This window comes from Panulirus ornatus, chromosome 25, assembly GCF_036320965.1.
Source record: "Panulirus ornatus isolate Po-2019 chromosome 25, ASM3632096v1, whole genome shotgun sequence".
In the NCBI taxonomy this organism is placed as follows: Eukaryota; Metazoa; Arthropoda; class Malacostraca; order Decapoda; family Palinuridae; genus Panulirus; species Panulirus ornatus.
Genome location: NC_092248.1, coordinates 8,487,950 through 8,513,822, shown reverse-complemented (window position 1 = coordinate 8,513,822; position 25,873 = coordinate 8,487,950). Strand labels below are relative to the sequence as shown.

Here is a 25,873-nt window from a genome sequence, read left to right as displayed (position 1 = left end):
ATAACGACCCTTGAACACGACTGTACGATAATTGAGTACTGATACGACCCTTGAACAAGACTATGATAATTGAGTACTGATACGACCCTTGGACACGACTATGATAATTGAGCACATACGACCCTTGAACGCGACTGTATGATAATTGAACACTGTCATGACCCTTGAATTCAACTTTACAATAACTGAGCACTGTGTTACGACCCTTGAACACGACTGTACGATAACTAGCACTGTCATACGACTCTTGAACAACTATGGTTTGATAATGAATAGCCCATTTACCTAATTAGGGCTACATTCTACAGCATGGGGTGAACAGTTGCCAGGGGAAGTAATTACACTAGTGGCAATGAAACCTGTGCAGTAGGTTTCACGGAACTAGCTTCACTTGGCCTGCAATACTGGTAAAATGGCAGCCTTTTATGGTCTAGTACATACCCTTTATTTCAGCATGGTATTCTAAGTTCGCTTTGCCTAAACTATGTATTAAGAATGCTTATTAGCAGACTGTAAGGTTGTATTAACAGTTCAACGACCGTTTTTGATAGTTTGAGTGAATGGAGCAAGAGGAAGGAAAATTCGGCCAGAATACTTTTCATTTTCTTATGAATAACAAAATGGCTTCTTACGTTATCGAAAAAATAAATATAAACAGTTTAATTCCAATTGGGTATTGTTACTTAAGTATGGTGCAGTGAAGCTAGTCATAGAGTACAAAAGTTAGTAAATTTCTAAAGATGAAAATGTATCTTTTGCTGGCTCAAACATTTCAATACACAATTGGTGAAGACGATGTTCCTTGGATTTATTTTGTATTTGACACCATATAAAGCTATGTCCTGCTTTCTAGAGAGTGAGAAGATCAGTAGAATTGTGACATGAACTCTAAGTGCCAGTGTAAAATACAGTAGGTACCGTAAAGGTTAATGAAACATCAGAAAAATGGTGGTGACACAATTTGCTTGCTTGACGTGTTTAACCGTGAGATGGCCAGTTTTGTGAGACTCGCTGGGTGTCCTTGTGAGCTGACACGTTTGAGGATAAGAGATCAAAAGTGGCACAACTTTCTTAGGCTCAAAGGGGAAAATGTAAATGGCTTAAAACAAAGTTTTTCCATTTTAGAGGAAAGTCGATCTGTTTATGGTGTTGGTGGTGTTTACTTTCAGTACATCTAGGGTTCCTTTAGTAACCGGGTATCTTTCGTTATACTTCGGCTTTATGGCTTCACAGCCTTTTAAAGAAATATATAAGGCTCTTGAGCAGAGGGAGAGAGAGTCTCAATTCTTGACCGATTGTTACAGGAACTAAGATAAAACCGTTTGTGAACGCAACCAACCACACACACACACAAACACGTAAACAATCTTATATCACTATTTATTCGTGGGAAAAAATACATATATTACACATGATTAACATTGATTATATTTACATAAAGCACATACTCCAAATGTATCTTTATAAGAGTACCTTATATGAGAAATATAGATTTGTTATTATTGGTGTGTTGTGGGGGGGAGAGGCTCGTTGTGTTGTGTGTGTTGCATCAGGTGTGTTGGGGTTTGTCCGGAGAGAGAGTCAACTTCACCCTCTGTAAGTTTGTGCCAAACTTTGTGTGGCTGTTTCTAAACCCCTAGGTTGGGAAAATGATGCTGAGCGTATTCTGAAGACGAATCTAGGCCCAGTGGTTAGCTGGAGCGTTTAGGAAGGGTAGAATTAAGACGGGAAAGGGGGAAAAAGCTGTTGTGAAATAAAAGTTCTTTCGAGGATCTGGACAGGTTGTGATGTTGATCTTACGGCATCAGGTTTAAGATCGGCTCACAATATTCCAAAGGCAAGAGTTCTATTGGGTCACTGGGATGAAAGCTTCATGGTTACATTATAGAGATAGGATAATCAATTAATATTTAACCGAATTTTCATTAACATGGAAACTTTCTCCAATTTTGTAGAAATTTCGCCTGTAATGGTATTGCACTTTGAGGTGATTCTGTTGGTTGATGCTTATTTTCCATGTGCTTCATTATTTATTGAATTTTGTGGTGATTATTGTATCGTCATATTGGCACCCAAGGGTCATTGGTATTTTACCGACTTTTTTGTTTATTTCAATAGTTTGTTTCGAATTTTTCCTCAGGAAAAGAAGTTTTTGCAAGTATTAGTAGTCATTCAAGTGTTTCTGATGTGTTTGAAGATCAGTTTTAGTTTGTGAGTCCAGCAGCATTGTCAAAGAGCTATCTGTTATGTCACTTTTCACGTTTACCCACTCTGATTTGTTATCCCTTTATCACTTCTCTCGGCCTTCTCTTATGTAGTCCACCCTATGCCTAACCAGAGAGTTGTGTACCCACTGTCAGGATGTCATGTTTTATAATTTGCCAAACATTTTGAACCTTATTACAGGCTTAATAGAAGTCCAAACATAAAACATTTTTGGGATGGCCTTCATAAACATGTTACTGTTTTGATATGTTAATATTTCAAAAAGTTTAGTAGGTTTGTTTGGTAAGATCTTAGAGGTGGATGACAGGCTTAATAGAAGTCCAGACATAAAACATCTGTGGTAAGATCTTAGAGTTGGATGATAGCTTAGATAAATCACTCAACAAAGTGACACAGGAAAATAACAATTAGCATAATAGCATTTGACCTACAGGTGCTGATTATATATATATTTATATATTTTTATTTATTCATTTATTACGCTTTGTCGCTGTCTATTGCGTTAGCGAGGTAGCACAAGGAAACAGATGAAAGAATGGCCCAACCCACCTTCGTACACATGTATATACATACATGTCCACACACACACACATATACATACCTATACATTTCAATGTATATGTATGTATACATACACAGACATATACATATATACACATGTACATGATTCATACTTGCTGCCTTTATTCATTCCCGTCGCCACCCCCCACACATGAAATGACAACCTCCTCCCCCTGCATGCGCATGAGGTAGCGCTAGGAAAAGACAACAAAGGCCACATTTATTCACACTCAGTCTATAGCTGTCATGTATAATGTACCGAAACCACAGCTCCCTTTCCACATCCAGGCCCTGCAAAACTTTCCATGGTTTACCCCAGACGCTTCATATGCCCTGGTTCAATCCATTGACAGCACGTTGACCCCAGTATACCACATCGTTCCAATTCACTCTATTCTTTGCACGCCTTTCACCCTCCTGTATGTTCAGTCCCCGATCACTCAAAATCTTTTTCACTTCATCCTTCCACCTCCAGTTTGGTCTCCCACTTCTCCTCATTCCCTACACCTCTGGCACACCTATCCTCTGTGTCAATCTTTCCTCACTCATTCTCTCCATGCGACCAAACCATTTCAATACACCCTCTTCTGCTCTCTCAACCACACTCTTATTAATACCACACATCTCTCTTACCCTTTCATTACTTACTTGATCAAACCACTTCACACAACATATTGTCCTCAAACATTTCATTTCCAACACATCCACCCTCCTCCACACAGCCCTATCTATAGCCAACGCCTCGCAACCATATAACATTGTTGGAACCACTATTCCTTCAAACAGTGACAAAGTATAATTAATGAATAAATATATATATATTTTTTTTATTATACTTTGTCGCTGTCTTCCGCGTTAGCGAGGTAGCTCAAGGAAACAGACAAAAGAATGGCCCAACCCACCCACATACACATGTATATACATACATGTCCACCCACACACATATACATACCTATACATCTCAATGTATACATATGTATATATATATACACAGACATTTACATATATAAACATGTACATAATTCATACTGTCTGCCCTTATTCATTCCCGTCGCCACCCTGCCACACATGAAATAACAACCCCCTCCCCCCACATGTGCTCGAGGTAGCGCTAGGAAAAGACAACAAAGGCCACATTCGTTCACACTCAGTCTCTAGCTGTCATGTATAATGCTCCGAAACCACAGCTCCCTTACTACATCCAGGCAGAATGACTTTCAAATCTAGTAAGTGCACAACCCCTCCACCTATCTTGGGTAAATTGTTCTCTACTGCCACCATGAATAGATAATTATTTACAGTACTTTTCTCACACTGCCAAATTTACAATTTTATCTACTTTTCTTGCACTGCCAAATTTGTAGTTTTGTCAACTTGTACATGTCGGCTGGAGAGAAGATATAAACTAATGAAACCCTTCTTCATGTCTCAGCAATACCTTGCTTCATGGGAAATGGCAGACTGATGTGAAAGACATAAACAGTTGTTTATTTTAGATGTTCAGCGACAGAAATTTTTGGAATGAGGAAAAGGTAGTGATGTCTAGTACACCAACGCTCATTGCTGGGCTCCAATTATGACTGCAACAAATAAATCAAACTCTGACATCTCTTTAATATTTCTTTTAATGGTTTTAACAGTTTCCCTGGGGAGGTATGAGATATCACTGACTGACAAGTAGGGTGTGATTTTGACATAACTGGAGATACAAAAAAGGGGTTTTACATACAAGTAACCTAAACTAAGCTCTGCTGCATCTTCAAATTACAAGATTACATCATTTTCATATTCCTGTATTCTTTTAAAGAAAAGACTTGTTAAATGAAGATTGAATGCTAATCGTTGTATATACTGGACATTTCAGAAATATAACATCATTTATGTATTACTATATTTTAAAGTAAAGACATTGTTTAACTGGTTGGTCTTTACAGATTAGAGATGTCAGGACTACTGGCAGCTGTAGCATGCCGCAACACGCTAGTTCCAGTAGCTGCTCTAGATCCCACTGTTTTGTTGGCTCTCCGTCAGAGCTGGTTACCAGGTCTACGAGTAGCAAGTTCAGGGGTAATGTGTATAAGCATCATTTGTTAATAGAATTAGAGCAGGTTTTTATCATGAATGTGTGACCATGAATGTTTTCATGTTTTAATACATTCTGTTAAATTCTTCATGTTTTTCAAAAATTTCCTCTTGTACAGTGTTGTATCAGAACATTTCATTTCATTGTCTTATTATGAATATAATATTTTCATATTTATCTATTTGATCATATATCCATTTACAATGATTCTTCCATACAGCATATCATGAGCAGACACATCTGTAAAGTTTGCAGAATGATTATTTTTCCTTGCACTTTTCATGTTTTTCTCATCTTTTTCATGGTTGCAAACCTCGGATAAGGAACTTGAGAACTAAGTTAGATATCAAAACTCTAGTGCCTACCATAAAGCATTGCAATTTACACACTTATTTTCCTTATGTATTAGTAAAAGTAGTTGTGCTTTTTTTACTCAGTTATGTTCCTTGCATGCACTTTGCTCTTCCTTTTTTCATGTATGTTCACTCCCATTCCATGATTTTGGATGCAGTCTGATGCTCTATGCATGTCACCACCCTCTCAGTGACCATTCTCCCATATAAGTTACCAGGTTCACATAACCAACATATACCTCTGTAATTAAAACATTCACTCTTGTCCCCCGTGTCTTTAAATAACAACATTATACAGGCATTCTGCTAGTCCTCAGGTGCTTCATCATAAGCTTTACATACATTGAAAATGCTAACTAGCCAGTCACCAACACAATATCTTAAGAAATTCAACTGCTACCCCATGCACTCCAGCTGCTTTGCTTCACTTCAAGGCTTTGACTACCGCTTCTCCCTTCACCAGACCACAAGCCATGACTCTGACTTCACATTCCTCCATGTCCAAAACACCCCACATCCACCACTCTGTCATCAAATACATCCAAATTCCAAAATGCTCACACCATTCCTTAAACTCATCTTTGCCAGTCACTATCTCCCCAGCTGACCTCTTTACTGAAGTTCCCTTATGATTTTCTTATTATTCCTGAAATTTGCTGATACTTGCTCACCCCAACTCTCATTTGTATTCTTTTAAGGAGTCTGCATTTTCCAGACAGAGCTCTATCTACTTTTTCTTTTACATCTAATTAGTTGCAAGAAGTGCACATACACCTGTTTTTTTTTTCTTTCACTGATAATTTTACTTCTTTCCAACACTCATTGCCATTTTTCAAGTGCCCACCTTCCCTCTTCTTGTATAAGAGCAAATAAATAGTGAAAGAAGGAAAGAAATAATCTAAGAGTTTCTAAGGTAGAAATTTGCCTTTTAAGATTAGGCCAGTGATGGATGTTTCTTAACATGTGTTTTCAGAAAAGAAAAACATAGATTGCTTCATATTTATGTCATATATTTTGATGGTAGGTATGGGTGCGACCATCAGGAGGCAACAACTACATGAGAGTAAAGAATACAGCTAATAAGATACAGCTTCATGATCAGTATTTTCAAGGTGTCAGATCAGCATTCATCTCAGGTAAGAATACTTCAATTTTGATTATATGCATATTTGTGATCTGAGATACGGTCATAAGAATGTCTCCTTTATTTTCTTGTAGGTATACGAGGTGATATAGGGTTATAATTAGAAGTAGGAACTGCATATTTAGGCTAAACATATGGAGATGGTTTTGTTAAACAGATATGGAAATATACAGATTGATAATAAATGGATATAGAATACTAGTTGCATTTCTCATGCATGTTGTAGGAGGCTGGAAACCATCTCCTTATAGTATCATTTACATCCACTCTGCACATGTCATATATGATGCACCAAAACCAGACCCCCCATCCACAACCACATTTCACAGACCTTTCTGTGGTTTTCTCTGACTGCTTCATATTGCCCATTTCAGCCCATTGACTGTACCCTTCCCTTGTAAACCAGCAAAAGAGGGCAATAGATGTAATAAAGTAATGAAGACGGGAAAAGGTGAAAACATGCTATATTGTAGATGCCATATTGGTGGAAGCAAGCTCTTAGAATCAGTCTGTGGAAAGGGCCTTAGAATATACGCTATGTTGAATATAACATGAGAAACTCGTGTGAGGAAACCACAAGAGAAGCGAAACAGTGTTTGTTTAATACATCTCATAGCTACCTAAGTCAGTGGGCCTGCTCTCATGCTGGTAGAATAGCTAAGTGGGTTAGCTGTTTTCGTGATTTGAGCTTTCTGCCTACTGTTGTTCCCATGCTGTTCATGCACTTTATGGTTTTCACAATCATTTGGGAGACACCATCTTGCATTTTGAAAGTATTGACTGTTGGTACAAGTTAATTTTTATTGGGAGCTCTTATTGTAATGTTACTTTTTTTCCTCTAGATATCAGAGTATGAAAGTAAGAGTAGCAGATTGGTGTTCTCAGTATCTAAATTATACTTAGAAGGTATAGCAGCATAAATTGGAAATTAGATTCTCTATTCTATACATTTCTTGAAAATTTAACATGGTCTGCAACACCTAATTTTAGGTCTAGGACTTGCCTGGTTAGATTTTTTGAAACTTTAAATTTTGATTGTTCATGAAAATTTCCTTTTCAGAGGGATTTATCAGTTGCAATCATTTTAGGGACAAGGAGATGGCAGTACAGGAGAAGTGGCAGAAGTGTAGCAGACACATCTGTGCATTTATCAGCCAATAAAGCAGAAACTTTAGATGTTTCAATTAAACTTCAGAAATTAAATTTAACTGAAATTAAAAGATTATTTACCATTGTGAAACCAGAGAGGTGGACTTTGACATGTAAGTACACTATTTATTTGTTATTAACCTAGGTATTTAACAGAATTACCATGAAAATGCAAGCATACAAACAAATATGTATCATCTGTTTTTCATAATGATAGAATATATAGTTGCTTGATTATTAATGCTTTTTTGTCATCTCTTTAGGTGCGATTGGACTTCTTACAATATCAAGTACTATAACAATGGCAGTTCCCTTTGCTCTTGGCCATGTTATCGATATCATCTATACAGCTGACACATTAGCGATGAAACAAAACTTGCAAAATGTTTGTTTGACTTTAACTGGTGTCTTTTTGACTGGTGCTGCTGCTAATTTTGGCCGGGTTTACCTCATGAATGTTGCAGGTATTGGAAGCTGCCAGCTGTTTGTCTTTTTTACAGATGATTTTAGATGCACTTGTAAATATGGTATGAATGGTAATTTTCTTGGGGTGGAAGAAGGTCTTTCCCAAGATTGCTTGGAGTGCTTGCAAAGTCTACCATGTGGAATAATTTGGACTGCATATCGGTCCAAAGCAAGAAAGACAACTACATGAAAATGTATATTTTAGAACAGATAACATGAAATTATGCAAGAGTTTTAGGAAAAAAAAGATGTAAAGTAGTTCTTTTATGGTGTAAGATTGGTGGGTAAATGGAATGAAATAACTGAGGTCATGGTTAATTCAGACATCATACAAATATTTAAGAAGTTGTATGATATTAGAGAATGTTCGAGAGGTGAGACCCCACGAGTGTAAAGCTCTCATAGGTAATTCCAAGAAATATTGCCGTTACATAGAGATGTAGTTGTCCAAGATTTTTTTTTTCCTACCATTCCATATGCAGCCTAAATTATTTTTGTTGTATTTGTCATATTTCCTGTCTTATAGATAGTTATATGGCTTGATTAAAGAAGAAACTGTGCAGTTACTACTCAGTTATTCTTTGTACATAGACACTCACACATCACAACACTTTATGACTTTTGGTCTCAACTGAATACTGCAGGAGCTTCATAAGGATAGGTGGGACTCTTACAGCAGGAAGTAAGTGATTAAGTGTGGCATGAGAGATTCTGTTAAGTTTTGAGGTATAAGCAGAATACAATTTCTATCTTGTTAAGTACCTTAGGCTGAATTATTCATCATTTTATCAGCTTCTGCATGATATAGTGAAAATTCTTTATGGAAATTTCTATAGAAATTATCATTTTCTTGGTTCAGTTTTGCTTCAGAGCATTTCAGATGTTCTTTATGTAAACTTTAAAGTTAAATTGAGTTAGAAAAGAAACAAAATGAGTAGTACAAGGATCATTCCCATAGAATCTAATTACTCGGTATTATAGTAGAAGAAGGTTTGATTTTATTATCATAACAATACTGATGCATGAAACAAGTTGTAGGAATGACAAAACTTTGTAAACATCACCATTTGTTAAAGTTATCCTATCCATAGGCCATACATTCCATGATTCATTGCTGAATATTTTTTAACATTTCTTAGTGTACCATTTTTTTGCTGTTCTCAGTCTTATTCATAATGTAAGCTACTGTAGTACTGTTTTTTCACTTTTAATCAAGCATAAAATTAGAGTGTCCTTCATTTGAAATACATTTCATGTTTTTTCTCTCATTTTCAAAATGAATTCCCCTGAGAGTCTGAATATCAAAAACAAATTTTGATTGCAAAAAGTTTAATGTTAACTATCAAAACAGCTGTTGACAAAAGTCATGAATAGCTAGGGAAACCCCTTCAGTATTTTATTACTGGAAATGATTTTGTATACAATAGGACTGTTGTTATGTTTTGATGTATGTTCAAGAAGACTTTGAAATATTCAGATATTTTACCTGCCAATACAGTACTTTACTTTTCAGGGCAACGTATAACTCGCACTTTGCGGTCATCAGTGTTTGCTGCCATTATGAAACAAGAGATTGCTTTCTTTGATAGGAATAAGACTGGAGAACTTATAAACCGGCTGTCATCTGATACATCTGTTGTCTCACAGTCACTAACAATGAACATTTCAGATGGGCTAAGGTCTACTGTCATGGCATTAGCTGGAGTTGGGATGATGGTAAGCATGATCTGTTAACTGAAAGATATAGGTTAGGTGAAAGGAGTTCTTTTTTTATTTATTCATTATGATCGTAAATTCCTGGAAAGGTTGTATTTATTGGGTTAAATTTGCCTTTTTACTTTGATACAAAAAGTAGCTCTTAGAAAGACTGCCAAACCTCCACCCTTGGGTAGATATCACAATGATAATCTTACTCAAGTGTCATACTCTTCATAGTAGAATTTGTGTAGATTACATCAGATTTTATATCCAATAAGTTAAGCTGATTGAAAGTGGGAGGATTGGGCAAATTTTTCAGTAACTGGTAAGGTTATAGATTTTCTTTGACTTCTGTACATGTACCTGTGTGTTGTGATATACTCTTTTTCCTTCTGTTTGAACTGTTCCTATTTTGTGTTAACTAGAGTGCTATGTTCATCTCTGTATCTATAGTTTTTATGATTTGATCACTGTGGCTGGCTGACTTCATTCTAGTTTTCATTTGTTCCATCAACATTGGGTAGAAATCCTCATCAAAACCAGGCCATGGTTAAGAAAAAAAAGACAAAATGAATAATAGAGAAATGAAAAGTTGAGGGGGAGGTGAATGGAAACACAAGTCTTGAATGCAATTGTATATTCTAACATTTCTACAGTCTTGGTCAAGGAACTGACTTAAAGACAAACAGTACATACTAAGTATAAACTTAGGTGTCCTCCTGACATCTTTGGCTTCACCCACCTCTGCTTGATCTCCAGTTTGTATTGGACAGTTTAGTAGCAGCTCTTACCCAGTTGATGAATCCAGACCAAATATTAATTGTTTCTTTCATTTTATAGTGCATGGCTTTTAGCAGTTTTCTTACTTCAATATGGCTTTGCATGTAGATTACTTAGGCTTCTTCCCATCTCAATATATTGTTTTCCTTGTTGATATGCTGCTCCAAAGCATTGTAGGTTCTTTATACTCTTGCATCTAAATTGTGATCCAGTATCTTTGCCAATCCTCCTTGAGTCTCACCTGAACTCATGCAGTGGCAACACCCACACAGAATGAGGTCATTTTGACCTGAGCCCTTTCCCTAATGTATGGCCTCTTTAATCCATTTACCACCCCTTAACTTAATATTGGTCAACATGAATTTCAAAAAGAAAATTCTAAAAATGAGTCAGAACAAGCATTTGGATAAGATGAAATCAGGAGAGGTGTATGGAGAATAGAAAAAGTTATTAAGTTGCTTTGCAGTATGATGCCTGCTTCTTTCCCTACACATCAAAGCTTTGGAACTCTTTATCTTCTCATGTTTTTCCCAATACCTATGACCTGGAACATTTCAAAAGACATGTTTTTCATTTCTTAAAAAATTCATGGACACTTTCCCTTGTCTTTTCTTTTCCACTTCATAATTCTCTCTTTATATCAGTTAAAGCCTAACCTTGATGTGAACTTTTGTCCATGACTGGAGCCTTCAACATAAAAAAGATAAAGAATTCTAGCCTGATCGTAATTTTCTCAGTATCCACAATTCCTTCCTATGCTCATGCTCTCTCAGTAACTCTGGACATTTGTGAATCAATCTTCTTCCTTATCCTTCAACTTAATCTGATCCAGAATCAGAGGATTAGTATCACTCATCAGATATTACCTATCTCCTTTTTTTTTCCCCCGAGCATCAAACTTGTTTATTTGGACTTGTGTATTTGTAGTTTCTTCCTCTGTTTCTACTTTAAGAACTGACAGTTTAGGAGACCTCACTCTCATCCCTTGTAGTTTTCTCTTCTAGTGATCAGGAGATACATGGGTAGTAATTTTTTCTCCATCCTCAGAGTCAAAAGATGTCTTGCAAACACATTAAAATGTTATTTGTGGATGATATTGATTTATATTGTAGAAAGAAGGTGATTTATAAAGCATTTTGAATTACTGAGGAATTATAAAGTTTTGAATTTTATAAGGTTTGCTTATAAAATGGTTTAGATGTAGATGTCAGGAATGCTGTCATAAGTGTTTATTTATATTCTTGAGCATCTCATACTTCCTTTTATCATGATTTCACAAGCATTTCTCAGAATTATTTTCATGTTTTTCAGTTTTATATGTCAACTGAGTTAGCCATAGTGGGAATGAGTGTTGTTCCTCCTGTGGCCCTTATGGCAATATGGTATGGCCGCTATGTACGGAGCATAACAAAAAGTGTACAGGTGAGGAATTTGGATGTATTTTTGTATTCTCTGTAGTATAGTATATTTGAAATTGTATAAAAGGCATAATACTTGAAAACACTTAACTCACACAACTCATTCTTTGTAATTCTAGATTCTCTATGGCGAGTGCTATGCGCTGGCCCTGCCTTTTGGCTAAATGTTAGAGGCAGTAGATAGCCGTAGTAGTAGTTAGGAACATTAGGCAGGAGCATAAGGTAGTAATATTAGGCAGGAGGATTAGGGAGAAGTAATGGTTGAAGCATAAGGCAGAAACATTTGGTAGACACATTAGGTAGAAGCATTCAGTAGGTACAATAGGTAGGATCCTATGGAAACACTCCGCTTGACTTGCCCTCTGCCAGTTGCCTGTTAAGGCTGAGGTACTAAAGGCTTAGAAGCAACAATGGAGTTTCACCAGTTATGGAGACTTTTACCGTGGTCACTGCTTTGAAGAAGTTCCTTGAGGGAATGGGCATCAGAGATAGATAGAATAGATTGAAGAAAAGGATTTATCCTCTATTTATTTGCAGATACTTTTTATTTTATCAATGAGAGTAATTGTTCCAGATTGATGCAAGGTAAGCATTTTTATTATACTTGTGTTATTCCTTATTTTCCTGTATAGAAACTTTTACTAGTGGATAAGTTATATAAAAATAGATATTGTTAGGGAACAGTTTGACTGTAGATAAAGTCATTATTGCAAAGTAATAAAGAATATGAATATAAGATAACATTCAGATTAGAGATTGATCAGTATGGAACATGATATGGTTCATATGCATGTATGATATGGAACATGATATGGTTCATATGTATGTAAAGTATGACTTAAGACTTATCTAGTTGTCACTTTATCTAAAATATTCATGATGTATATGGTTACTTTGTAAGGTTTGTGAAAGTAAATGTTATTTTAGGATACTCTCGCACAAGCAACACAAGTAGCAGAAGAAAGAATTGCCAGCATTCGCACAGTGAGATCATTTGCACAAGAACCTCTGGAAATGAAGAGGTATGACAAAAAAATTGACAATGTTCTTCGTATGACATATAAAGAATCTCTTGCAAGAGGAATATTCTTCGGACTGGTAATTAACCATGTTGTTGTTCATTCTTTGACTGTGTATGCATGGGTGTTTCTTTGTGTGTATGCATTTATTTTGTATGTAGTGATACATCAGTTCATATGTGTAATTACCTATTTGTACTGTACTGGCAGGGAGCTTTACACTCAAGGGGCCCCTTACCAATTTGTACTGTATTGGGAAGGAGTTTTACATTCGAGGGGTCCCTTTCTTGAATATTCTCTACTATCATACAACCTCTTGAATTTATGCATGATGTCAGTATTAACCATGTCTTTGGTCATTCTGCTCCATTCCTTCATCACTTTACGTCCTTTTAACAAGTTTTTCTTACTTTATTTTATATTATATCCCTAAATTCTTTCTTCTCATATCTCTTGAAGAACTGTTTATTGTCCACATTGTTGATCTCATTTAAAAACTTAAAGGTGGGTAAGTTTAAATCCTGTAGTCTTTTCTTCTAACTTAGCTTTCTTAATTATGATACCATCTTTGTTGCCCTCCTCTGAACCTTTCTTATTAGCTCTTTGTGTTTCTATGGGTGCAGTGACCACACCTGAGAAGTTTTGGTCTAACTTACATTATGAGAAGCTTGTTGAATACTTCCTTATGCATATATTTAAATGTAATTTTGATATTTGCCAGCAGCCAGTCTGTCTCTTTAACTGTTCTTCCAATGAGAGTCTCTGGTGACAGGTTAGGAACGATGCTGATTCCCAAATCCTTTGCACACTCAGTCGTGAAAATTATTTCCTGCTAGATAATATCATGTTGAGGCCATCTTTTGCTTTGTCCCATTCTCATTACTTTACATTATTTCTGTGAATTTCATCAACCATGATTCAGGCCAATTTTGGAGTCTCTTTAGTGTCCCCATGTAGGCTGATGCAATCCTCCTTACTTTTCACTTCCCTCAAGACCTTTGTATCATCTGCAAACATATTTCAGTATGATTCCATACCTTCAGGCAAATCATTTATATAGATCAAGAAAAGTAATGGTCTTAGAACTGAACCCTAAGATTCCACACCTTTAGGCAAGTCATTTACATTGATCAAGAAGAATGATAGTCCCAGAACTGAACCCTGTGGCATTTTTGGTCACTCCAACCCCTTTTAAAAAGGCTCCTCTGACTTGCATTGTTTATTACCTCTCTCTGAGGTAATCTTCTATTCATTGTGAAGGAGTTTCCTCCTTGTTCCTGCATGTTGGTTTAGCTTCTAATTGAGCCTCCCGTGTAGGAGAGTCAGATGCTTTCAGGCAGTCCAGATACAAACAGTTCCACTCAGCCTTCCTGTTTGTCCAAGACTGAGTTCATACTCATGTAGAACTTTAAGAGGTTAGTTATATGTGACCTCCATTTCCATAAAATGGTTCTCCTTCTCTCAAGGAATTGTTCCTTGTTAACAACATGAAATTCACTGAGGAGGTAGAAAGCTGTAATTGTGTCTTAATATTTTCTCCATCATTGTTCCTTGTAAACATCATGAAATTCATTGAAGAGCTCAAAAATTGCAATTGTCTCTTTCTTCATCATGGATAAGTCTGTGATTATTGACCTCTTCCTGTAGCTTGGTACCTTTATTTAGGGTACATGATTTGTTGTCTTGCTCATGATATGTCTCTTAATTATCCATCCTGTATTTTGCGCTCTATATCCCAGACTTTTTTCAAAATTTTTGGATTTTTCCAGATAACTTTCTGTATTAATTAGTTAGGGTACATACAGCAAAGTAGCTAAGAATACAAGAACAAAAAACTGTTTTGTATATGAGGGAACTTTTTCAAACACTTGACAAATTCAAATAATCTTAATTTGCTCATGTATGTGTTTATTGATCAATTGTTTCAGACTGGGCTCAGTGGAAATATCATCATCTTGTCTGTTCTGTACTACGGCGGAGGTTTGGTCACAGAATCTGCTCTCACTGTTGGACAGCTTTCTTCTTTCCTCCTGTATGCAGCATATGTTGGCATTGCACTGGGTGGAATATCTTCCTTCTACTCAGAGATGAACCGTGGCCTTGGTGCATCTTCAAGATTATTTACTTTGATGGACCGTGTTCCAATGATCCCCACTCATGGAGGTAAAAAAAAATTTTCATCTGTCATTCTTTCAATATTATGATGTTATTTTGTACAGCTTTTACCAGTGGCCTTGGTATCCCTATTTTGGACTTTATATTGGTAAATCTTCATTGTTAAGGGATACACAAGGGTCATAATTGCTGATGGTTCACTATGGTGGTAGAATAGCAGGTTCTCAAGATAAAGAACATTTTCACCTATTGACTGAGTCTTGTGTGTATTAGAGAAAGCATTTGCCCTCAAGGAAGTTGCAACACCATTCTACTCCCTAAATATATGTTCACATGGATTTCTTGCTTACTTACCACCATAATATCAGTGGTGTGGCAAATGTGTGTTCATAGAGACCCTGCATCCATGCAACAACTCGCTCAAACCTAATAAGATTATTAGCTTAGAGATGCAGGGGCTAACTTCTGGCTACCAATCTTCATTACTCTTCACACTTTCACATTGCAGTCCTGTTGACTCTGCTCGTGCTTTTGTCAGTACAGTACCATCATTTCATGACCTATGGTTTTTGCCTTCACAGGTGTTAAATCTGTATTCTTTACTCATGACTGTGTCTAGTAATGATATTTTTCTTGATAAGAGCAGAATTATGAAATTTCGTTAAATTACTAGCCACACCAGTTGGATGCAGTTATCAATGTCTAGTGGATGTGTGGAATACTGCCTCCACTTTTGCTGGAAAACCTTCACCTTCCTTATCTTGATCAACTTTCAATGCTGGAAGAGTCCATGAAAATACTCTCCACACCATCTAAGGACAGATCGTCATTATTATATAATTCAGGATCATCTGTCATGTCCTCTAAATTTAGCATAGAATTGCTGTTTCCCCTCGTATAAATTTCATAGAAATTTGCTCTCATATTAGCATGGCTGGAGTGTGACTTTGGGAGAAATTATTACATGCTATCACCTCAGCCACTTCACAGACTTGGAATGGGGCCTTGAAAATTGAGGCACAAAACTCAGTGTGTAAGCAGCCATCTAGAGGCATCACATAGCTTGCATAACTATCCATCTGATGTTAAGGGGGTAATTAATGCATGAGATATGTTAGTTTGGAAGAGAAAGGGACTGTTTTGGGTGTGTAGTTTGAAACTGGGAGAGTATCTACTTACCTACAAGTACCTATGACAGGATTTTACTGTGATGGCAGGGCTAATGCACATTACTTTTTACTCTTTATGTGTCTTGCTTGTTGCATAAAGCTATTTTTTGCAGCAGCTACTGCTTTAGTGTAATTACATATCCAAGGATCCTCAGGTATAGTCTTTGACTAAAAGCTTCTTGAATGTTTTGCTAGTCACGCCATGTGTGTGTTTTAGGTCTTTAACTGTTACATTAAAGAATCATTCCAGCATCTTCACTGGGCATTAAAATATTTTAGCCTGATATATCTGTTGGGAGAGAGTGAAAGGTGCACATGGGATAAAGTGAATTGGAGTGATGTGATATACAGGGGGAGACATGCTATTGGTGAACTGAACAAGGGAATATGAAGCAATTGGGGGAAACCATAGGAAGGTCTATGAAACCTGGTTGTGGATAGGGGGCTGTGGTTTTGGTGCATTACACATGATAGCTAGAGAAGATGTGTGCAAATGAGGCCTTTCCTTTGTTCCTGGCACTGCTTCATTCTTGAAGGAAATGAGAAACAATTATGAAAGAAAGGAAAACCTCTTAAGTGTATTATAAGGTATTACACATGATTTGATGATACTGTATTGCCCTTGCTGATTTGCTTTTAGGTTTAAAAAAATAGCCATTATGCCCTCAACTTGTTTCCAAGTATGTGTTATTATGTATTTCTCTCTCCTTCATTTAAAACCATATGGTTCAAGTTCTTTCAGTTGCTTGAGGTAGTTCAAATGCTCCAATCCAGTAATATTGCTTGTAAAATGTTTTGTATTCTCTCTGTTCAGTTTATTTCCATTTCCTTAATTTGCACTAAGGAATGTTTCAAGAGCCAAAGGATTGTGATGGAAGTAATCATGGAATTTGAAGAGAATTATGGTATGGTATATGGAGATTGAAAGTGAAACAGCAGTGTGTGTGGTATGTAGTTATGGGTATTATGATCAAACAGAAGTGAAGTGGAAAGACGGGATATGTAGTATTTTATTATGTCGTGTCACTCTCTATTATTATTTGTACTCATCCTTTACATGTTACCTCACAAAGAATGATTTTGTTTAGCATATTGCTTTTGTTTTTATTTGGAAAAGCATCTATAATGGATCATTACAACGTGTTTGCAATTTCCAGGTATAAAACTTCCTCTGGATGGCTTCAGAGGTGATATAGAGTTTACAGATGTAAAGTTTGCCTATTCCACAAGACCTGAAGCCATTATTTTTAAAAACCTCTGCTTGTCAGTACCATCAGGTAAGAGTCAGTATTTTGTAGATGTGTTATCAATATGTGGTTGACTGTTTGACATTTATCTCTTACCCTCATATCAGGATCTTCTCAGGATAAGTAGCTTGCCTGAGTTCTTTTAATTTCAAGGTTTTGGATAAGGGCATCTCTTGCCAGTCTACTTCTAAAGAGTAATGAGCATCTGAACCTTTCTGCACACATCACAGAATACGTGACTCGTGGCTGATCTCTTAAATGTCTATCTATCTATCTATCCATCTATATCTCTGAAGCCTGTTCCAATTAGAACTCCATCAAAGGGGCTGCCATGAAAACAGTCTCCATAACTAAAGAACTCCAGATGATCCAGTTATGCCATAATTGTGTATGAAACTCTTTCATAGTATGTGCACCAGAAGTGATAAGCTAACTTGCTTACTGCTTTGTATATTGTTGATAAATTTGACTGCATAGGATGACTCCTCGACTAGAAACTCCACATTTCTGTATTTTTTTTTTTCCCCAGACATATACCTCTCAGTACTCTACTCTGGTTCATAATTCATGGAACAAAATGTGTTGTTCATTACATGTTTTTTAGATTTAAAATTATTTCATGTTATATGAATTTGAAAAGATTATGGATAAAAAATATAACTGATTCTTACAAAAGTAGCGAGTAGTATGTAGAATTTTTTGATAATCGGCTTTATGGTCACATTTACAGTAGATATGATTTACCACACAAAAGTGTGTATTGTTATAAGAATACGTTGGGATTTAAAAGAAAAATGTATTGCTGCGAGAACTGAGAAAAATCAAATTTACATAAACACGACACTACTACTTTTACACAGAATTAAACTCATCTAATCACTATTACGCAGAGCTATGCATTATATGCTTTCATTACAGTATGAATTAAGATATTTCTCTGGGAGCTGCATCTTATCTGATTTGATTCTAATATAGTATCAGATAATGCAAGGCATGAGGCAGTATCAGAAGATATCTTAAATGGTAAGAAAATTATGAAAAAGTGACTAAACTACAGATTAAATTTTGCATGAGATTCAGATATGTATGCCCTTACTAGGTACAAGAAAGACATTGACACAGTTTGAAGTACCTTGCGCTACACACTTGTCTTTGACATTTTTAGGTTGATGCACAACAGGAAGTAGGAAAATATAGCAAAACTTACTTCCGAGGAAAAGAATATTGATTCCAAAGATTAATCTTTGTTAATGCTTTATATCCTCAGTAGCTCTTCTTGATCCCTGCTAATGCTTTTGATCCTAGAGTATATTATTTTTTTTCCATACAACTATATAATATTTTACAGGTTCAGTTGTTGCTGTTGTAGGCTCCAGTGGATCTGGCAAGAGTACCATTGCATCACTACTCTTGCGCTTGTATGACCCATTAAGTGGGGAGATTACTATTGATGACATACCTGTAACTCAGCTAGATCCAGCTTGGTTACGGGAAGTGATTGGCTCTGTCAGTCAGGTAATCAAAGAAATATTATTTCAGGATATACCTATAAATCACATCGAAGTCAGAGGTTAGATTGGGCAGAGGGGAATTTTAGTGTGTAGTTGTGTGAATTAAATATATTACCCTGAAAAACTCAAGAAAATATTGAAAAACAGTGTAGGCTGCATTAATAAATTTCAAAATGGCATTTGATAGTTGATGTTAAGGAATTGTCAAATGCATTAAGTGTATGGCTTTGGGGGAAAGCTTGTGGAAGAGGTTTTAAGCTGAAGCTAGGATAAGACAAGGCCCTTGAATATTGTTATGATTGTCCAACATTTATATGGATGGAGTTGTTAGGGAATTCTTGGAAGGTGATGTATGCAGAGGAATAAAGTTAGAAAATAATTAAGGGGAATGGAACATAAAGATATCCTGTTTGAGGAATAGTTTGCCAATGAGTGAAACTACAGAACTCGGAACATTGTGAGAAGAGTGTGGTAGAAGAGGAAGCTGACTGTGAATGCTAATGAAAGCAGAGTGGCTTTGTTTAAGGGGTTACTTTTATGCTGCAAGATGTGATTGAAAGTTTAGGAGCTGAAGACAAGAATGTCTGGGAGAGGATAAATGTGTTGGAAATAAAATGTTCAAGGACAATATGTGGTGTGAGCAGGGCTGATTGATTGAGAAATGATATGATAGGGAGAAGTGTGGTTATGAGAAGACTATGGTTGAGAGAGCTGAAAAGGGTGTGCTGAAATGATTTGGACATATGGGGAGAATGACTGAGAAGAGGTTAGCACATAAGGTATATATGTGTTTGTCAGAACTGCAGTGGACAAGGAGAGGGAGATTGAACTGGAGATAAAAAAGATGGAGTGAAAATGATTTTGAGTGCTTGGGGCCTGAACATGCCAGAGGTTGTAAGGCATGCATGGGATAAAGTATAGAGTGATATGGTGGAAAGAGAGTGATGTGCTGTCAGTGAACTGAATCAGGGCATATTCATTGATCAGGGGAAACCACTGAAAGGTCTGTTGGACATGGTTGTAAATAGGAGGCTATGGTTTAGGTGCATTACACATGACAACTAGAGAGTGTATGCAAGCAAATGAGGCCCATTTGTGCATATGTTTCTGGTGCTACCTCTGTAATTCAGGAAACAGTGAACAGGAATGAATTTTTTTTTTTTTTTTTTTTTTTTTGAGATCTTGGTGTATTTATGAAGATTCTGCAGGAAGCATCTTACCTAGAGCTGAAAAGTGGTAGGATATGGGTGAATAGATTGATGGATGACTTTAACATGTACCCTAATTAAGAAATGATTTAATTTGTGACAGAAATGCTTTGTGCATAATGTCATCAATCTAGTGTTTTCATGTAGTTGGTAAACTGACTGTCTCTGTAAATATTCTTTCCTGACACCACAAATTGAAATGAATGATAGAATAGTTTATTGTCATATGTTTTGGTTTACCATGTTTATTTATAATTTTATCATCCAAACAGGAACCAGTACTTTTTTCTACCACCATCCGTGAAAACCTACTGTATGGTGCACAGAATCCTGCTGCTGTAACTGACAGAGAGCTTCTTGATGCTGCAAGAGAGGCTAATGCTCTGTCATTTATCAAATCTTTTCCGGAAGAATTTGATACCATTGTTGGGGAGCGGGGAGTAATGCTGTCAGGTGGCCAAAAGCAGAGGATTGCAATAGCCCGTGCCTTAATAAGCAATCCACGTATCTTGTTACTGGATGAGGCCACCAGGTACAATGCTCGTTATGTTTTGTTTGAAAGATAAGTTCATCTAAAGTATTTTTATAGTCTGATATTTGATTTTTTGTATTTATAACTCTGCAGGTTTGCACTGTCAGTAATTTTGTTTCAACAGAATATTTGTACTCTTTTTCTTACATATAAAGAATCCAGTTTGGATTAATCTGAACCATCTGTGTTTGTTTTGTACTCACCGTCTCTCATTATGTTGAAGGGTTGCCCATGCAGACTCTGATGAAGCAATGTATTCTTAAAATGCCAAAAATTTTTCACTTTTATTCCCCTCAGCCACATACTTCATTTTTTCCTTCCAGGACACTTACCTTCCCTAGTTCATTTATTTCATTTCTCTTCAAAGTTGTCCATATAAATGCTTTCTGGTACTCTATTAGGTCAGGGTTGGGAGGACCCTAATTTATGCAACTGAAACATGGTCGTAGGATGAGTTGCAGAGGTTAAAAAAAATGCTGTGTAAGTGAGTTATTTGAGAGGAGCATGTGTGGTATGGCTAGATGGAATGAATTGTAGAGTGGGTGAAACATAATATGATGTGGTTTGGGCTTGTGGAAAGAATGCAAGATAGGAGGTTCACAAGGAGAATGATGACAGTACAATTAAAGAAGTTGGTGTAAGAGGAAGACCACATATGACATGGGAATATGAAGATGAAGAGTACTAGAGGGAGACTTATGGGGGAAGAATGCATGGAATGGTATATGCGAGGGAAGCATGTAAGGACAGGGATAACTGGAGACTGTTGCTGTAGCTACTCCCTTGATGAGAGTTCCTGGAGGGAACTGGCAACAGAGATATAGATAGATAAATAGCACAACAAATATCCATTTCTACTTTTGTTTTTTGCCTTGAGAATAGGGTGTATCATTCAGAATCTTCTTGAAATACTATGGTTAAAGCACATCGATATACATTTATTCACTCTTGTGACTCGGAGAGTTGCATCCCCCGTGCCTCATGGGCACATATCCTTTTTTACACTTTAGCGATACATGCCCTTTGTACTTAAAGTGTATAAATATCTTTTAAGTCTCACTCCACTGTATTGAACAGGAATTTTTTTCTTGTTCTTCCTTATCTTTTTCATGTTTCATTACAATATCATTATTCTGTCCTTTGCTATATATATTGTATCCTGCACTGTCTCTTTGCATTCTGGAGCATCTTCAGTTTTTGCACACTCCATTATCTATAACTTCTGATTTTGCTAAGTTGAGTAATCTTTTATTAGAAATCCAGTGGCAAAGATTATCACTTATTGTTTGATAAGATTGTATGAACAGATTGCATTGCTTTTAAAATGGACTTCTTCCCACTTACAGTGCACTGGATGCTGAGAGTGAAAGCTTGGTGCAGGAAGCCCTAGAAAGGCTTATGCATGGTCGCACTGTTATCACTATTGCCCATAGGCTGTCAACCATCAGGTAATATATTTTTTGGAATGTTATTTTGTTTACAGTCTGAGAGTACAACTTCTTTCTCAAATCAGGGTGTATAAAACCTTATATTGGCATCTCAGAAAGGATTTTAATATTCTGTATTGTAGGTAATGAAAGAAGGTGAAAAAATTATTTAAAGTCAAACTTTATGATGCCATTGCTGTTAGCTTCTGACTTGTTGCTTAACCTCATGTAAATCTCATTGTTCCCTCTTAAACTATCAGCAGCAATATCCAGGTAAAGTTAATTTTTTAGTATATTGTTATTCTCCTAATTTATGAAATTGATTTAGATGTAATGTGTAAACATTTTAATTCAGCCAAGGTTTTGTAAAATGCATCCTTAAGGAATTTAGATTGCATTTTCAAATATTCTGTTGCAAATTGGACCTTTCAATTGAAGAAACAGGTTATAGAATGTTCAAAATTTTTTCTTTGTTTTACTGTATTGCTTGTGGTGCAAGCAGTAGGTGGACAGCTTTACTTATGTTACTTCCAGATAGTAACTTTGGGAAATGTTTTAAATGTTCCTGTTAGGTCATGTCACTTAAGGGCAAAAGTATGGATCAGGTTATAGGGGAAGATTCTCTATAGCCCTTGTGATGTGAATATGATAAATGGTGTACAAGACAAAAGAAAATGGTTTGTATCTTTCACAAATGCTTACTTTCCCCACAGGAATGCAGACCAAATAGCAGTGCTGTACGAGGGAGCGATAAGTGAGTTGGGTTCGTATAAAGAATTAATGATGAAACCAGATGGGATCTTCCGTAAGCTAGTTGAAAGGCAAACTATCACTAGTTAGGAGCTCCTATTTTTGCAGAGGGACGAAGTTTACTATTGGAATTAGTTGTTGCTAAATGTGCACGTTAATAATAGTACATTGAAACTAGTATTTCTGTTATTAGGTACAGTATTTGTTATGCCCTTTACAGTCTGGTCCCAGGTACAAGTGATATAGTCCCATTACTTCAGTTGTAGTGACTAATATTTTTTTCTTTTTGAAAAATCTGACGGTCCTGTGAACAGTAGATAACTCCAAAAATCATATTGAGAGGAATAAGACTTACACATCTTTGGCAAGAAACCTGGGTTATGAGGAAAACATTTGACCGCAAGGTGTTGAGTCAATTTGTACCATCAGAGAAGTATAGCAGACACATGATTTGTCACACCAATGAATTTTTATATTCCAGACACTGAATCTGGTGTATAAATCTGTATTGGTCTTTAATTTTAAGTGAAGTCAGATTAATGCTAAATACGTAGCTTCTGGTTGAGGTGCTAGAAAGATGTAATGAAATGTTATGATCCAAGAATAACAAACTGTCTTTTATACTTCATATTTTTTTTTTCAATTATCAGTATATTGTTCCAAGAATATGCAAAACATAAACCAAAGTCCATATCCATGTCATGCTTTGGTTTAAGAATATTTTTTATTTATTTATTATACTTTGTCGCTGTCTCCCGCGTTTATACAGCAGCATAAATTTTCTTAGTTCAGGTAAGATAACATATAAGAAATTAACTTATTTCAATGTTCATTGTCTAATATAATTAGACATTTTTATTACAAGTGATAAGAGCAGGTATAGGTGGTTTACATCAGGAAATATCTTTGATCTTTGTATGATGCTGTCCTACTGTTGCAGCAAGAGGTGAGCAGGTAAGTAGTTTTACTAGATAAACATTGTTATCATATTGGTGAACAATATAATTCTGTGCATTGCATCTTCTTTTTAGTTTTGGATATAGATCAGGGTGGCTTATGCAGTCCTTCCTCCACTGCTCTATTTATAAACATTACACTGCTCTCAGCATGACAAATCACTTTTCACATTCCTTTGAATACAGTTTGATATAAAGTCACAGATTATTTCATTATTCAATCAAATTCTCTTATAGTAACACATGTGTAGATTGAATCTACAAGAGACAACTCTTACAATCAATTTCCACAAGATAAAACTCTTAAAGTGACTTTCCATTCAAACTTTAAAATCATCGAGTGTCACCCCATGTATGAGTCAGTTTTTTGGGTCGGTAAACCATATTGTACACATCTGTAAATGCTAAAGTTCATAAGTCTCATTTTCTTGTCTGTGCTTTATAATGAAATGTATAGCAAATTAAAGACTATTTAGTTTATTCATCATTGATTGACCCAACCATGGACCAAGAGTCAGGCAAACAGAGAAATTCAGAGCCATAGTACTATTTAGTTTTAGATATTTCTTGGATGTTTGAATATGGTTTATTTTGTATACATAAGAAAAATTATCTCAATTTTTCTCAAAATCCAGTGTGGCGGTTCCTTCACGTACAGTAGATTGTTAAGATGAGATGATATACAACTCCCTCTGGGACTTTGTACCCTTACAAAATTTTCTCTAATTATCTAGGTTACTGGGCTTTGTATATAATAGATCACTTATCCCATTCTTTTCTTTTTTATGTGCATAACAACAAATCACAGAGATCTTTCTCTATGCAAATGTTAATGAAAAGCAGATTAGATCCCATGAAGTTGGGAACTCAGATTGAAAAATAAAAGCAAACAAATGGGAACGTAAATGAAGGGGGCAAATGAGGAAGTGGTAACAACTTGTGGTGAGGTGAGGAGATGAAGGGAGTATTTTGAACAATTGTTAAATGTGTTTGATGAAAGGGTGGAAGCTGTAGAGTGTTTGGGTCGGGAAGGTATACGAAGTGAAAGAGTCATGGAAAGTGGTTTGAAGGAGAAAGGAAGTGGTGAAAGCCTTCCACAAGATGAAATATGGCAAGTTGGGTGGAGTGGATGGTACTGAAGTTGAATATATTAAGAAGGGGGGGTTGATGTGTTACTTCATCTTCCTTTTCAGCATCCTTCCCCCAAGAAGCTTTATCAAAGCGATCCACTGTTATATCTAACTCCTTATCTGATAAAAAAAAAAAACTACAACAAAACTGCATCAGTAGCACACAACTGTGGTACCCTCCATTCTTTCATCATAATTTGGCAGTTCATTGCTATCACCCCCACTTTACTTTCATCTCATATAATGCCCAACACTGAAAAATATTAAAAAAGCCATGGTGACACCAAACATCACACAAACTTGACTCATACTAATTTGAAACCATTCATTCGAACCATAATTTGTTCTCAAAAATGCACTGCTTCTATTATAAAAGCCTTTAAATGCATTCAGAAGTCTTGCATCTACACCATATAGAGTGAAAACATCCCAGAGAGCTTTTCCAGTCACTTTATCTTATGTCTTTTCTAAATTGAATCTATCCCATGCATACCTTACACCCTCCTACAAGTTCAGGTCCCAAACTCTCAAAACCTTATTTGGCTTCAGCCTCCCATCTCTAATTTGGTCTCCCTCTTCTCCTTGTCCCTTTCACTTGTATATATATATATATATATATATATATATATATATATATATATATATATATATATATATATACACCCTCTTTGTCAACCTTTCCTCTCTCATTCTCTTCATATGTTCATGCCTTCTTTAGCTCTCAACCATACTCTTATTACCACACCTCTCACTTACCCTATCGTCTCTTACTTGATGAACTTTCCTTACAACTTATGTTGTCTTCAGACATTTCATTTCTAACACATTCACCCTCCTCCATACATTGTCATCGAGAACCCATGCTTTGTATCCATAGCACTAGGTCTACTGTACCTTCAAACATGCCTGTCTTTCCCCTCCCAGTGTGACCT

At 36.2% G+C, this 25,873-nt stretch overlaps 1 protein-coding gene across 3 annotated transcripts; it reads left to right on the top strand.

Moving 5' to 3' along the window:
* Positions 1-770: 770 nt before the first annotated feature.
* LOC139757233 (ATP-binding cassette sub-family B member 10, mitochondrial-like) lies at positions 771-24,291 on the top strand. 3 transcript variants are annotated; one of them, XM_071677477.1, is made up of 14 exons: positions 771-910; positions 4,722-4,854; positions 6,248-6,359; positions 7,456-7,629; positions 7,780-7,980; positions 9,495-9,697; positions 11,771-11,881; positions 12,805-12,975; positions 14,825-15,059; positions 17,338-17,457; positions 18,776-18,942; positions 20,419-20,678; positions 22,025-22,126; positions 22,819-24,291. In XM_071677477.1, the coding sequence occupies exons 1-14, from the start codon at positions 882-884 to the stop codon at positions 22,943-22,945; spliced, it is 2,145 nt and encodes a 714-aa protein (XP_071533578.1). In that variant the 5' UTR covers positions 771-881; the 3' UTR covers positions 22,946-24,291. The 3 variants fall into 3 exon arrangements, with proteins under 3 accessions (XP_071533578.1, XP_071533579.1, XP_071533577.1); XM_071677478.1 differs by lacking the exon at positions 771-910 and adding an exon at positions 1,073-1,091; XM_071677476.1 differs by lacking the exon at positions 771-910 and adding an exon at positions 1,439-1,596.
* Positions 24,292-25,873: the final 1,582 nt, after the last annotated feature.

Coding starts and splice junctions, on each gene's coding strand:
- LOC139757233 (XM_071677476.1), top strand. CDS start 1,454: ATGTATCTTTATAAGAGTACCTTATATGAGAAATATAGATTTGTTATT. Junction 18,943..20,418: donor TGATTGGCTCTGTCAGTCAG/GTAATCAAAGAA, acceptor TCATCCAAACAG/GAACCAGTACTTTTTTCTAC. Junction 20,679..22,024: donor TTACTGGATGAGGCCACCAG/GTACAATGCTCG, acceptor TCCCACTTACAG/TGCACTGGATGCTGAGAGTG.